Genomic DNA, 15,251 nt, shown 5'->3' with positions numbered 1-15,251 from the left:
AGGGCCCCCTTTTTGCTCACAGAAAAAAGGGTTTGGAACCCTCTTTGTTGTTGCTCGTGTTAGGGGCCGCAAGCCTCCAATTTGGACAATCCTTGGATCTGAGGTTAGGGGTTCCTAACTTGGCTTCTTGCTGGCCTTGAGTCTGAGAACCTCTGATAGAGAAGCCTCAAACCAGGCTCGGAAGAGAGGGAGAAACCCTCTATGGCTGTTTTGAATGGATGGGAGGCTGAAGCCTCTGATTGAACTCAAAAAAGGGACAAAAATTCCCCTCTCCTTTTCAATATGGAACAATGTAAATAGAAATCAAAATAGGGAAGAAGGAAATTCAGATTCAAGAGGGAACCTGGACCTAGAGCTCATCAAGTAGACCTCCAAACCCTAGAGCTCATCAAGGAGAACTCCAAACTCTGTTTAACCTAATTCAATGCTTGCCTTTTTCTCATTATCCTTGCCCTCTAAGTAGGGTTGACGCCAACCATAGTTTTAGGGTTAATTATTACAATTCTGCCCCTATGGCAATATAACTTAAATAATGAATAAAACGAATTTAAAACATTATGGAAAGAAAGCTATTAACTCTGCTATTAACTCTGTGACTCAGTGCACCACCGTTGTATGAGTCGGTTAGCTATTGAGTCCTTGTTAGGTTCTTCCCGAGCTATGGATCGAGTCACCCTTCTTTCCTCTCTTCCCTCCATGGATGCTCTTGACGCTGGAAGAGAATTCTTGTTTCTGGAACGTGGAATGATGGAAATCACATAAAACGAAGGAGCTTTGAAGGAAGCTCAACTTGGACCTCAGAGGGAGAATCCAACCTAGACCTCTGAGGGAGAATCTGACCTGTTTACTCTAATTTTCTCAATACTTGATTTCTCCTTCCCTTGATGTCCTCCTAAATAGGGTTGAGGACGAAATTACAAAAGTGACCCATAGGTCAAGTGGTTCACGCCACATTACATCTAAACCAACCAAAAGTAAACCAAACCAAATGAAAGTACATTAAAAGTAAATTGACATAATTTAATTCCTATGCATGTGGATAACTCGTGATGCTATGGAGTCCATAACATCACCCCTCTCCTAGAGAAAGAGTTTGTCCTCAAGCTCGAAGTAGGGGTAGAGGGTGCGGAACGCAGCTAATGGCTCCCATGTCGTGTCACTGGGATCAACATCTACCCATTGCACTAGGATCTCCCAATCACCCTGAATGTGGCGAGCCTGTAATACCTGTGTTGGAGTATAAAAGACACGTCCCTCATGTAGTGGGGGCAGCGGTGTGTGCAGCAAGGGAGAATCACCTTGGAAGGCTTTTAGTTGGGAGACATGAAACACATTGTGAATCCTGGCCTCTGGCGGAAGCTGCAAGCAGTAGGCAACTGTACCAATGCAGTCCATAAACTGAAAGGGACCATAATATTTTGGAGAGAGCTTGTGGCATTTGGAGGCTGTCAACGACAGCTGCTTGTAGTGTTGGAGACTCAACCATACATAACCTCCTGGAGAAAAGAAGACTTCCCGGTGTTTCTTGTCATAATACAACTTCATAGTATGTTGTACCTCCTGAAGATGAATACGCACCTCATTGAGAAAGGGGTCTCTTTCGGCTAATGCTTGGTCCAAAGTGGCGACCTTAGAGGCCCCTGGTTCATATGATAAAAGGTTGGGCGGGTCTCTACCATATACTACCTTGAATGGGGTTGTGTCGAGTGCGCTGTGGTAGGAGGTGTTGTAACAGAATTCAGCCCAGGCGAGCCACTTAACCCACCTTTTAGGTGAGTCCCCCACGAAACAGTAGAGATACATTTCAATTGTTCTGTTGACGACCTCTGTCTGACCATTAGTCTGCGGATGGTAGGTTGAAGAGAATGCTAACGTTGTGCCCTGTAGCTTGAGGAGTTCTTTCCAGAAGGTACTGGTAAAGATTGCATCCCTATCACTAGTAAAGAGTTTGGACTGATTTAAAACCAAATGATGTGAGCGGATAAGAGAAAATACTTGGTGAAGGTGTTGAAGATGCTCTTCCCAATTGTTGTTATAGACCAAAATATCGTAGAAAAATATTAATACGTATTTCCTCAAGAGATAGGAAAATACCTCATTCATGAGGGTCTGGAAGGTGGAAGGCGCATTTGAGAGACCAAATGGCATTACGAGGAACTAGAAATGGCCGTGATGCGTGCAGAACACTGTTTTTTCCACATCTGATGGGTGAACTCGGATTTGATGATAGCCAGATTTCAAATCGAGTTTGGTAAAAATAGTAGCTCTATGTAGCTCATCTAGCAACTAGTCCACCATTAAGTTGCCTGTAATCCACACAAAACCTCCATGACTTATCATGCTAGTGGACCAGTAATACCGGTGAGGAAAAAGGAGACATGCTGGGCTGAATAATACCCTAGGCTAGCATCTTCTGGCACTACCTTTCAATCTCATCCTTCTGTAAGTGGGGGAAACGATAAGGACGCACCACTACAGGCTCAGTGCCCATTTTCAAACGGATAGGGTGATCACAGTGCCTAATTGGTGGTAAAGTAGTAGGGTCCTGAAAGATATCCTCAAATTTTGTAAGTAATTGAGATAACTTATAGTTGGTCGTGGTCTGGACTTGAACAATCTGTAGTGCGCAGGGCACTGGTGCTTGGGTGCCATGCAATATAATCTGACGGTGGTCCTCTATAAAGGACATGGTCAAAGCTTGAAAATCTCATAGTATTGGCCCCAACAGTTGTAGCCATTTAATTCCCAGTACCAAATCGAATCCTAAAAGTGGAATCACCAGGAAATCTGCAATAAATGCATGTCCCTCAATATCAAAGTGTGTGGCTGGAGATATGCCCACACGGGTAATTTTAGTCCCATTGGCTACAGATACAGAAAGGCCAGTCTGTTGCTGGACTACTAACCCAAGTTGTTCTACCGCCGACTGACTGATGAAATTATGTGTACTGCTAAAGTCAACTAAAGCCAGTAACTGTAGATGATGTAACTGGGCTTTAACCTGAATGGTACTAGAACTGCGTAGACCAGTCATGGCATGAAGGAAAATCTCTGGACCTTCTTGGTCTGTCTCCACAATCTCCTCCTCAGGTAGTATGTCGTCACCATCCTCCCACAGACATATACTGAATAATCTTTTGCATTGGTGACCAATGACATATTGTTCATCACAGTTTAAACAAAGGCCCTTGGCCTTTCTCTGATCCATTTCCTGTCTGTTGAGTTTTTTGAAGTAAGGAGTAGGTGGAGCCGAATTAGAGTTGTCTGGGCGTGGGGCTGCACTGGCTCCAGAATGTGGAGGTCCATAATAAGGGGTTGGCGTTGTGGCATTGTGCCTTCTTGGCCAAGCTGGTTTTCTGACCAGTGACTCCTTTAGAACACGCTGCTTGTGCTCAATTGATCTGGCTAAATTCATAGCGTGGTCCAAATCTGTAGGACCATGTAATTCAACTTCCAGTCTCAGAGCTTCTATCAAACCCGGAGTAAAAATATGAATATACTGGGTGTGACTGACAAACTGGTTTGCTCGGGCTAATCTTTCCTGGTAGGTCTTTTGGTACACCTCTAGTGATCTAGATTGTTGTAATTGATTAATTCGCCCAATGGATTGCTACTAGCTGGAGGACCAAATCTCATCATGCAATACTGCCTAAAGGTTGCCCAATCCTAAACCAATTGGTCATTTCGGAATTGGTGGTACCATAGAAGCGCTTCATCAAGCATTTGGTAGGCAGCCAAATAAACTTTCTCATCCACAAGTGTTTTTTTTATGATAAAAGAACTGATCACACTTGGCTAACCAAATCAAAGGGTCCTTAGACCCATCATACGTAGGAAATTCAAGTTTTAAATACTTGGGAACCGTATTTGGTCCCTGAACGGTAGGCCCCAGATGGGGATTGTGTTGACGCATTGGTGGTTGTGGGGGAAGTAGTGGGTGGAATTGATGGTGGTCAGCCGGTGGAGAGTAGGCTGTCGGTGGTTGTGCTCGTGTACCATTGTCCTCCTGTCACCGGAGGAGAGCTTGGATGGCAGCATCCACGGATTTTATGGCCTCACGCAAGTCAGAGGTTGTCTGACGCACCTCTTCCATGGATTGAGCCTGAAGGTCTGTCCTCTGCCGATTATCTTCAACTAATTGCCTCAAATCCTCAGGGAAGAGGAATCCCCTAGGGTGGACCTGTCTAATACCAAGATGTTAGGTTCTTCCCGAGCCATGGATCGAGTCACCCTTCTTTCCTCTCTTCCCTCCATGGATGTTCTTGACGCTGGAAGAGAATTCTTGTTTCTGGAACGTGGAATGATGGAAATCAAATAGAACGAAGGAGCTTTGAAGGAAGCTCAACCTGGACCTTAGAGGGAGAATCTGACCTAGACCTCTGAGGGAGAATCTGACCAGTTTACTCTAATTTTCTCAATACTTGATTTCTCCTTCCCTTGACGTCCCCCTAAATAGGGTTGAGGACGGAATTACAAAAGTGACCCATAGGTCAAGTGGTTCACGCCACATTACATCTAAACCAACCCAAAGTAAACCAAACCAAATGAAAGTACATTAAAAGTAAATTGACATAATTTAATTCTTATGCCTGTGGATAACTCGTGATGCTATGTAGTCCATAACAATCCTCAACATGTATTGAGGTAGACTGTCATTTAATACGAGAGAAATTCCAAGCCGACATATTATCTCTCAAACATATCTCCTAACAAGCGCAAATTGCAGACATTCTCACCAAACCAGTCACTCATAAGATATTGTCCACCATCTACAGCAAGTTGGGCATTTACGATATTTTCTCATCCCCCCCCCCCCGCTCGAGGGGGAATGTTACAAGGTGGGACCCACCATGATAACACGAGTTGGTGGGACCCACCATGATCACATGAGGTGGCATGATGAATATTACAATAAGAAGTCTTACAGAGCCAAAATTATTATGGAAGTAGGTCTAACAGAAGAGTTTCAGTTTAAAGGTGTTTTAGTTATATTAGCCTTCTATTTATGTTGAGTTATTTAATTATGTTAGGACTTATCTTTAAGTGTTTTAAAAATTAAAAAATTTATTCACAAAAATACATTAAAAAAATATAAGTTAGCTAATTAATTCACTATCAAAGTTACTTTTCCGAAAATGTTTGAAAATATTAAAAAATGAATGATCCATAATTTTGCATATTTTTTTTCACAATAAGTAAAAATTATTTATCAAAGAAAATTTATTTATTAAAATAAATTTTAAATATAAAAATAATATTATTTTCAGAAAATATTTTTCTTGTAACATATTTTTAACAAAATTAAAAAAATAATATGAAAACAATATTTCACTATAATTTTTTTATTAGAATAAAAATTTACAGATTTTAGGCTACAAAATATTTTGGTGATAATTATTTTATTAAAAATATTTGTTGATGAAATATTCCACAGTCAATTATTTACTTTTTTTGGCTAATATTTTTTCCAGAAAAATTATTTTTGAAAGGATGAAGTTGATCAACAAAAATTATCACTAAAAGTAGATTTGGCTAATAAATTTCAGTTCAATTTAGGATCCCTTCATTAATATCTCGAGCAAGGGGAGAGAGAAGGAAAAAAAAGAAAAAGAGAAGAAAGCTCTAGGGTAGAGAGAAGAGAAGAAGAAAAAAATATGAGAGACTTCAAGCAAAGAGCGAAATTCACTCAAGAGAGAATTGTAGAACTTGATGATTTAATTCCGAATTACAATACCTCTATTTTTAGTAGAGGAGGTGATAAAGTACATGTACAATTAAACTTTAAGTGTCCAAATTACATTCCAACTCTAACTCTCTAAGATAAGCATATCATGATAAGATAACACAATCTATTTAGAGGTGTAATATAACTCAAACACTAACTCTTCTTTAAGCATGTGAATACAAGAGAGGAAGCCAGCTCGTGGTCTTATCTTTGTGGGTCCCACTTGATCTTTCATCTTATGTTGATAAGGATACCAGCTCGTGGTATCTTTGTGGGTCCCACTTGATCTCCAAATCTTTGAACTTATTCCAACTCATGCTTCTTATCTCCCAACTTGTGCTAGCTTGTGTGAGGACTCTTCTTGGCATCTCACATCCTCATAATGGGTCCAACCAGCTCGTGCAACCATGGTGAGTCCCACATTGTAACAATTTCATCTATTTTAAGCAATTTTTTCTTTGACAAACACATAATTTCTTGTAGTGTCTCTCTCTACAAAAAAAATAGGGAAATTGTTCTCATCCTCTGAAAAATTAAAAATTTTTCTTGTCCCTTAATAAATCTTACAAGTCAAACGATATTTGAATCCTTATTTTGCTATTTTATGATCATTTTTAAATTTATTGATAATTTTCAAACATTGGCTCCACCCGTTCCTCTCGCTCTATCTTCCCTCCTTAAACCCCTTCATGGGAGATTTTTTAAGATTTTTACATGTTGTATTGCAATAAGATTTATTTTAATTTTTTAACTTATTTATTCCTAATAACAAAGGAAGCATCAAGAATTTTGGGAGGTTGCATGTCAATAATTTTTATGATTGGAATTTAATTCTAGATTAATAGTATTTTTTCTTTTTTCTTTCCATAAATTATTCAAATAAGTAATAACTACTAAATAGTAAATTTAAGGCATTTTCCTAGTTGGACAATAACAAGATCCTAAGCTAAAGATTTATTGGAAACTTGCCATTAAAAACAAACATTTTATATTTTCACTAAGATACATATTTGAATCCATGCACACTAACATGACTTCAATGTATTCACACTAGCTTTGAAATTGTTTCAATGAGAAAAAAATCTAGAGTGGGGTGGGGGGCTTTACTATAAATCGGTAATTTAGTTTTTCACTGTCTATTTAATCCAATGTGTCAAAAAGGTTTCAATGTAAAGGCCTATACACATACAAACATCCACACAATGAACAAATGATGATTTATATTAGTTCACAACCCAACATCGTATCAGATTATTGACTCTCTTCCAAAGTTTTTGTACATTGAAGTTAATTCACTACATTTTGAGTGTTTAATGACACTTACAATTGCCTCTAAGACCAAATATATTGTTGGTCAAAGAGGGGTTTATGCCACTCAATTGACTACGATAGAAATTATAACAACACACTTCATATAGGAATATAACGATAACTAGGTTGTCCTCCTTGTCTCTCAAAGGGAGTTTCCAACAACTAACTAGGCAATCCTACCTAGACCTATAAAGAAATTTTTTAGCAGCAGAACATTAGGCTTACCAAGCCTAGACCCACAAAGGGACTTTCAACACTGTTTACCGTCACAAGGAATTATGGCTGACAGCAACAACAATCAAGGTTTGTCAAGCCTTTTCTTTTTTTGGCACTCAAACATTACGGTGGAAGTGTGCTGAATCAACATGCCTCTTTCATTCAAATTGAAATGAGTACGATCTTGCCTTGCCAAAACTTGAACCATTAATGCAAGGATTACTTGATTACAATTCAACCCAAGTGCAAAATTTCTCAACAAGGCAGATATTAAAATACAATCACAATATGATAGGTACAATCCTAAGTACTTATTTTATGTAATAGCAACTCAATTAAGGCCTTAAATGATCAGATTTAAATTAAGTAAAATGATAATGGTTTTGGAAGTTGGGGAACACTTAAATGCATCTCAAACTAATGGTGATTTCACAAGTTAAGTCCACAAGTAATTTTCTAGACAATTTTGATTGTTTCAAAATTATGAAATCTTTTGGTTTAGACTTACCTGACTACATGTATTCTATTGATTTTAAAATTAAAAACATGTAAGCACTCATATTTTGAAAAATAGCCTCCAACAGCCCCAAATTTCTTATGCCACTAAAAATTCTCTTGGTAGATAAAAGATATGATTTCAAAGTAATAGTGAACAAGAACTACAAGGAATAAACTAAGTAAATTAGATTTTAAAGTAAAACTATAAAATGTACTTAGTTGTCTGAAGAGTAGCTTTACATATGTCCAAATTTAATATTCAAATTTTATTTCAAAGTAAACGTGTATTTTTCGTAGCCGTGGAAGTTTTTTTGGAGTCAAGAGAGCTTTTTTGGGGTAAAATTGGCTTCAATAATCAATTTTTTAACATTCAAATTTTGAACCATTAAGCTTGGAAACAAACCTTTTGTCCTCTTGTAAAACTCTATAAAAGACAACTAAAAATATTGATAAATACTTAAAATCTTCTTAATGAATTGTGAATCACATATATAGGTCAATTACAAATTTCGGAGACCCATCTAGCCCAAATTGAAGCCTTTATTTTTATTCCACAACTTCTGTGGAATAGGTTGTTCAAACGATTGTGAATTTGTCAGATGGCTATGGACTAGTCGGACAGTCTTTGTTACACACATCTTCTTCTTCTTCCACGTGATTGCTTGGGCATTCACATGGTTTGTTGCATGGATGCTTCCAGAGGCTTTTCTCTCAGCAATCAATCAAATCCAGACAATTTGATTGGTTGGCCTGCATCATTGTCTCATCTTCATCTATTCAAGCGCTTGGCTGTTGAGTCATATAGGCAAATGGTCCCAACCAAAACCTTTTCTCTCTCTTGTCATTCAATCGGCTTATAGGCGGTTGGATGACTTTCATAACTTGGCTTTGTTTTCCTCCTTTTCTTTCATGATTTCTTTTGGCTAGTCGTTCATATGTTTGGGTAAACAATCAACAACAAAGCCTTTTCTCTGTCTAGTTTAGTAGATGGGGTTGTTCGATTGGATTACTCTACGTGTCTAACCTTGCTTGTCTGCTCAGGCAGTGGTTCTACTTTTTGGCATGAGTGTGTTTCCCCTTTTTGTATGGGTCATTCGAACAGACCAAGGCTGATCGAGTGGATATGTTGTCAAAATCTCCTTGACGATTTTTTGAGTTGCAAGACATTCTTAGCGCATTTTATTAATAACTTAAGTTGTTATCAAAATTATCTGAATGAAGATCTTAAGACCAACAAAAATGATTCCAAATATTATATAAAACCATTTTTTCTTGTACTTCTAGTTAAATGGGTTAAAAAACTATTGGTCATCCTCCCCATTTCTTCATCGTCCAAACTCATGTAAGGAAGATGTCTGCCTTCTCCTCCTCGTTCCTCTTTGAAGAGATAAGTTGGTAAGGAGGAGGACCATCTCCCTCTTTCCTTCTCTTGACAAAAGGAAGGTGTTGCCCTTGTTTGGTAATTAAGAGATGGGATGACGAAGAAGGCCCTTCTATTTATTTTTTTTGTTATTAAGTTAGATCAGTAAATCACTTGCAATTATTTTTTCGGAAAAAAAAAAAAACTTCTGTATTAAGGCCAACATAGCAAAGAAGACCGAGAATGTACAACAAATAAACCAGCTATAAAAACACATTCCTCGAAACTATCTATTACCCATTTACGCGACTCCTGTACTTACCTAAGCTAATCAAAGCCAATTGTACAACCTAAGCTTCCACCATGTTGGTAGTGTCTGGTCTGACCACCAATACAGAAAACTCAATATAGCATCTAACCACATGCCAACACCAATTGCCACATTAGGTTCAGTAAGTGAGGATTCACCAAAATTAGATTTTATCCATCCCTTTGGCGAGAGCTTCCAATTTATCTTTGTTTTTTGTTTTGTTTTTTTTTTTTTTTTTGTTTTTGTTCTGTTTCAGGTATGTTAGCCATTCCTTTAAATTCAAGTCCAGGATGCCTCTCCATATCATGGCCATGCCTAGATAGTAGATAAATGTTCACCACATTACGGATATTCTATAATAAGATTATAGCGTACCATGGATTATGTAGAACAATCTACTAACCTTCCAGATGTCTCGAACAATAGGTGCTAAAGCTGAAGTCCAAATATACCATTGACTCAAGGATTAAAAACTGTTGAAAACGTTCATTTTTTAGTTGACATGTGGGATAATTGTAACTGCCGGTAGTTCCAACTTCTCCTCTTTTAATGGAAAATAGACTTTGAAAAGTTATATGAAAAGTTATATGTAAAAACAGGATCTAATCTATCAAAGAAGTTGTGTCTTCGTCGATTGTAATTTTGATAGACTGACAACTTTCTGGTTGGTATCTATTTTAGGATTCCGCTTTCAATTTTTTATGAATTTCATAAATTTTTAGGAATTGTGATTACACAAAAACAACAAGGGACCAACACATCCATGACTGTATTTGCAAATTGCGTAGCGACATGAAACCATGCAAAACTTCTGGTCCAAATGATCAAGGAGAAAGAAGGGTGTAGAGGATGTTATCTTGATTCCTCCGCTAATTAATCGAACTAGCTACGGTTTCATTTTCCATGTCTGCAACTTCTCCTGAATGCTATCAATGGCCCTTTGAAAGTCGTTCCTTAACTACCTACATGTAATTCGAGTTAGTTGGCCTGAGAGATCCATTGGACAGATTATTAAGGCCCATTTCTGTCAAAGGCCCAAACTCCAATGAGCCATAAGTACCAAGAAAATTTTGGTTTTTGGATAAAAAGGAAAAAAAAGTGGATTATCAAAACGGTGATCGTTATCCTTGTCCTAAGTGCAGGTAATATGGGACCCTTCTCTTAACAGAAGGCCCCACATCACATGCACCAATATGCTAGGCTGCATTTTAGAGAACTTCAAAGTTGAAAGCACCTTTCTTTTCCCTCCTTTTTCAAGCGCTTCCCTTCCCACGTGCAATCTTCAAACTTTCACACGTGACATGCCGTAACCCAAAATTAGGGTTTAGGTAGGAGTATTCTAGGGTTTTTTTTTTTTTTTTTCTCTTTCTACTTTTTACGTATAAAACGGAGAAAATGATTGCATTGAAGGAATTAAGATATCGTGATCACAGCCTTCCAGAGATATTCCTTTTCACTTTGCTTCTTTTCTGGTTTTCCTTTCTCAGCAACCTTTTCGCCTTTTCTTTCTCAATTCTCGATCTCTCTTTTCCTTTTTGGCTTTGAATGTGATTGAGATGAGAGCAGAAAAGAGAACGTGAGGCAGGGAGAACAAAGAAGAAAACATCAGCTGCGCAGAGTGATGGGCTGGTCAAACTATTATGCGATATTTTGTGAATTTATTCTCTGCTGTCTCGGATTCTGGGGAGAAGAAAAAAAAATATTTGTTGGGCGAAGGCGGAAGCTAAGCTGCTTAATCTAGCAGTCAAAGACCTGCGTAATGGGGTTTGAGAACCTGATCAGAGCCTTAAAGTGGGAAAAGACAGGTTTTTCGTGTGAAGAAAGATAGAAGCGTTTTCGAGCAGAAAATAAAAGAAAAAAAAACTGAAAACTTCTCTCCGGTTCTTGTCAGTCCTCTGTCACTCTCCTTCCCTATTACATTTTCCCTGTCATTAAACATCTCTCATATGACCCTTCAATTTTTTCGATATCTTTGTCGTGGAAGATTCCCATTACGTGGCACATGATGTATCCTCTGTGTACTGGACATGTTTCCTTTCTCCTTTTTTACTGGTTTTGATTTTGAAATTTTTACTTGAATGGCAGAAAGACGACTGTTGATGATACAATTCAATGATTTTGAACAAACCCAGTTCAGCTTTTTTATGGAAGACAAGGGTTTCTGCTCTTACTCGCGTCTCGTCTCTCTGCATTTATGTCCCCAGTCACCTGTTTCGACTTCCATGACTTGATCAGAGGATCAGAAGGAGAAGGGAGAAATCATAAAAGAGATCCAAACATCGAGAGACACGAAACTGCAGCAAGGGATGATGATTGATGAGCGTGGGTTCTGGTTTTTCACTGTAACCAAAACTTAGAAAAAATACTTATTTACACACTCGAAAGAGATTATCAGATGAGACAGACCCAATTGAAGAACTCACAATCAGTCCAAAAAGAAAGAGGAAAGAAAAGCTAAAAGAAAAACAGAAAATAAAAGCTCTTAGCTTGAATGATATGTGAGTAAGAAAGCCATCACTGGTAAAAAAATTTAACACGGTGAAGGAGGCATTAGATTCAGCCCTAAATCTTCCTTCCTTAGCACAAATCTGGTATTCTGAATCTCGTTTGTGCTCGGAGGAGACGTGTGTTCCGGGTGCAATCTCTTCTTAGAATGCAAAGAAACTCCAAACAACTTCGTCTTTGAACTGTTCCCGTTGTTGCTGCTGCCATTCTGGGGTTCATCGAGAACTGTAATGGAGCTGGTTGAAGTGCTGGAAGAATTTAATGAACCCTTTACTGGAGCTTGAGCTTGCTTTGGTTGTGACTGACAAAATCCGAAGAGCTGATGATAAGGCGTTAGCACTTCGGTTGCTGCTGTAGTAGAAGAAGCATTGGAAAGGAGAAATGAGGAGGGGAAGGATGAACTGGGTGAGACGGGTCTGACATGATTCTGCACAAAATAGATGATATCGCTGTAGAGCTTCCGCATGTGAGCGAGCTCAGAAATGAGCATGGAGTTGCTCCGGCGGAGCCTCTCGTTGTCCTCCGAAAGGACCGACACAGACGCCGCAGCTGCAGCGGCGGGGGCCCGAGGGGAGGAGATGGGGGAGGAAGACTCGTACCAATTCAGGTGGTCGTTGGAGTCGGCCGGAGAGCCGCCCGCTCGGTGAGAAAAATACTCTGGCGGTACCTGCGACGGGTGGTGATGGAGGTGGTGAGAGATCTGAAGCTGAGACGTCTTCCGGCGGTGAATCTCGCAGAGCATATGCTTCTCTCCTTTCTTGAAGAATTCGTTAGCGAACTCCCAACGGTCAGAGACGATCTTTCTGAAGCCCTGATTTAGACATCAAAGAATGCCAAAAACCAGTCAATTATCTATCATCCAGGAAGAACAAAAAACACTTTCCAGTTTCCATTAACCACACAAACCAAAAATCCCAAAAATCTTAAACACCCATTCCCAACGATCAAACAAATCCTAGAAAAGAGCAAAACTCAACGATAACCAGAAACAAACACAGATGGAAACCAATCGAACTCAGACACCTACATAAGTGTTAAGTTGACGGACGAAACTGGAGAAGTTGTTGTGCTTGAAGTAGTTAGGAAGGAGGTCCCGTGCAAATTCCGGAGGCCGCCACACTACAAAGGTGGTATCATCTTCCCCCCAAGAGACGATATGGTCCGTAGAAGGGTCATCAACTAGCTGATAAGTTTTTGTCAGGAAAGGAGCAGGAACTGACTTGTTGGAATCCAGTGACAGCAAAATTCCTTCACAATTGTCCAACATGAGCGCCATGAGGTAGACAGAGAATACCCAGAAGAAGAATAAGCAGCAGCTAGTAGAAGAAGAAAGCGAAATAGGGTTTTGGGTTTATCTGGTCTCGGGGGAGAAAGAGAAGAAGAACTTGAAGAAGAAGATTTACTGGTTTACGGGGACGTTACATAAAGAGGGAGAGAGAGAGGGAGAGAGGGAGAGAGGAGGGAAGGGCGAGGAGCTGAGTTATGGTTTTGCGGTTGTTTTTTTCCTCGGTTATGTAATGGGAGAATATGTGTCTGTCTGTCTATGACTGTGAAAGAGGGGAGTTTCAAGACAAACCCGTGACTCTTTCTCTCTCCTCTCATGGGCGCTTGCAAATGTAAAGAGAAGGGCCCGAGTTCTTTACTCTCTCTCTATCTCTCTCTCTTTTTCTCTCTATTTTAGTACTGTGAAAAGATATTAATGGGGTAATCTTCATTGTTTAGCTTTATGAAAAGAAATCCCCTTTCCCTCTTTTCCTCTCTATTTTGTTACTTTGAAAAGAGATTAATGTGGTAATCCTCGATGTTTAGCTTTATGAAAGAAATCCCCAATGCATTTATTCAAGGTGGAAATTACAGGAGGTGGCAACTGAGTAATTTTCAACCTCCTTTGATGGAGTTTGCCTTTGTCTAACCTTAACATTCTGAGGAAACTTCCTTTGATTATTCCATTGTGCAGCCTCATCGATTGTATTTGTCCCTTCCCACACAGGTCCAATATCAAAGCACTAGCAGCGTCTCCTCAATTTGAGACATCTCCTCGTCATTGGTGGGACTTTTGATTTGGATTTTGGCCTGTTTGTGCCACGGATGGTGACATCTACTCTGCTCTAGACCATTTCCATGGGTGACTCATGAATTGACAAGCATCATATGATCAAGACCAGTTGAATCTATTATATTTTCAAATAAGTTAATAGTGTTTTAGTTATTCAATTCATGAAAAGATATAATTTTTCATTTTTGTTATGTTAATGGAATTTGTAACTAAAACTATGGCATGATGATGGAGGTGACTAAGTTTCATGTCAGAAGATAAAACCTTTTCCATTCGATTTTATTTTAATTTATTTTTCACCTTTGCTCCCCCTCCTCTTGAATTGTTTAATCCCACCACACAGCACACTTCCCCTACACCGAATCCTATCAGTTTCTACTTGCAAAAAAAATTGATACATCGAACTACGTGATGGGATTTAAAGTTGTGGTGACGACATTTCTGATTTCTTCTCTTCTCTTCTCTTCCCCCTCTTCCCTTCTCTTCCTCTTTAACAATATTCTTCAACTTCTGTGAAAACCTCTATCTCCCACTTTACTTTCTCTCTCCTCTTTGCTTTGGCTTCATGATGTGCGGCTCAGGTTGTCAATGGAAATTATTGCCACCAAAAGTTTTCTTTCATCTTTCATGAACAACTGGGTATTGCAGCTTTCTTGTAATTCCCCATGGAGTCCCACATTAATCTATGCTTTTGCTTTGAAGAAATTAGAGCCATTTGAGTAGTGAAATCATGGGTGGGACATGTGGGTGAAATCCCATCAAATCTGAAGGGAGATAAATACCCATCAATGTGAAAATGATGAGTAATTATTCCTATTAGATATCCAACAGATTATGATCTGAAAGAAAAGAAAAAAAAAAGCCTCTGATCTGTTGAGTTTAACACTAGCCTTTCTATTTACTTTCTCTATTTCTTTCATTGAGTACAAATTGAAAGGAGGGGCAGGCAGTCACAGTGGGGGTGGTCACCCCATTATGTCTCCAACCCATCTTCGTGCCCAGGAGATGATGAAATTCATACTGGGGTCCACACGTAATTCTGCTGATCCAACATTATCCTTCCATTGATTCATGAGGGACCCGGTTAATATTTCATTGGGCCCCTTGAAGGAGAGAAGGAAAGAGGATTTATTACTGTTTACCAAGTGTGAACAGCACTGAAGGTGCATGGGGGTGGCAACTGTGCCAGAGCAGTGCAGAGGTTGTCTGCTCCAAATGCTGATATTAAATTCAGTGAAATGCGTCCCAACTTATACAGAAACGACTTCTA

General features: G+C 39.1%; 1 protein-coding gene across 1 annotated transcript; it reads right to left on the bottom strand.

The window, feature by feature from the left end:
• Positions 1 to 11,737: 11,737 nt before the first annotated feature.
• LOC137936463 (heat stress transcription factor B-4-like) lies at positions 11,738 to 13,424 on the bottom strand. The gene is made up of 2 exons (XM_068781154.1): positions 12,953 to 13,424; positions 11,738 to 12,736 (listed from the first exon to the last, which is right to left on the bottom strand). Exons 1-2 carry the CDS (start codon positions 13,199 to 13,201, stop codon positions 11,951 to 11,953), a joined length of 1,035 nt encoding a protein of 344 aa, XP_068637255.1. The 5' UTR covers positions 13,202 to 13,424; the 3' UTR covers positions 11,738 to 11,950.
• Between the last annotated feature and the right edge of the window lie 1,827 nt (positions 13,425 to 15,251).

The sequence above is a fragment of the Aristolochia californica genome, unplaced genomic scaffold (genome assembly GCF_029961685.1).
Source record: "Aristolochia californica isolate CCGP_79_NKW_82.1479 unplaced genomic scaffold, dmAriCali1.0.hap1 SCAF_7, whole genome shotgun sequence".
Taxonomy (NCBI): domain Eukaryota; kingdom Viridiplantae; phylum Streptophyta; class Magnoliopsida; order Piperales; family Aristolochiaceae; genus Aristolochia; species Aristolochia californica.
Note: the sequence above shows the minus strand (reverse complement) of the source record. Positions and strands in the feature narration are given on the sequence as shown.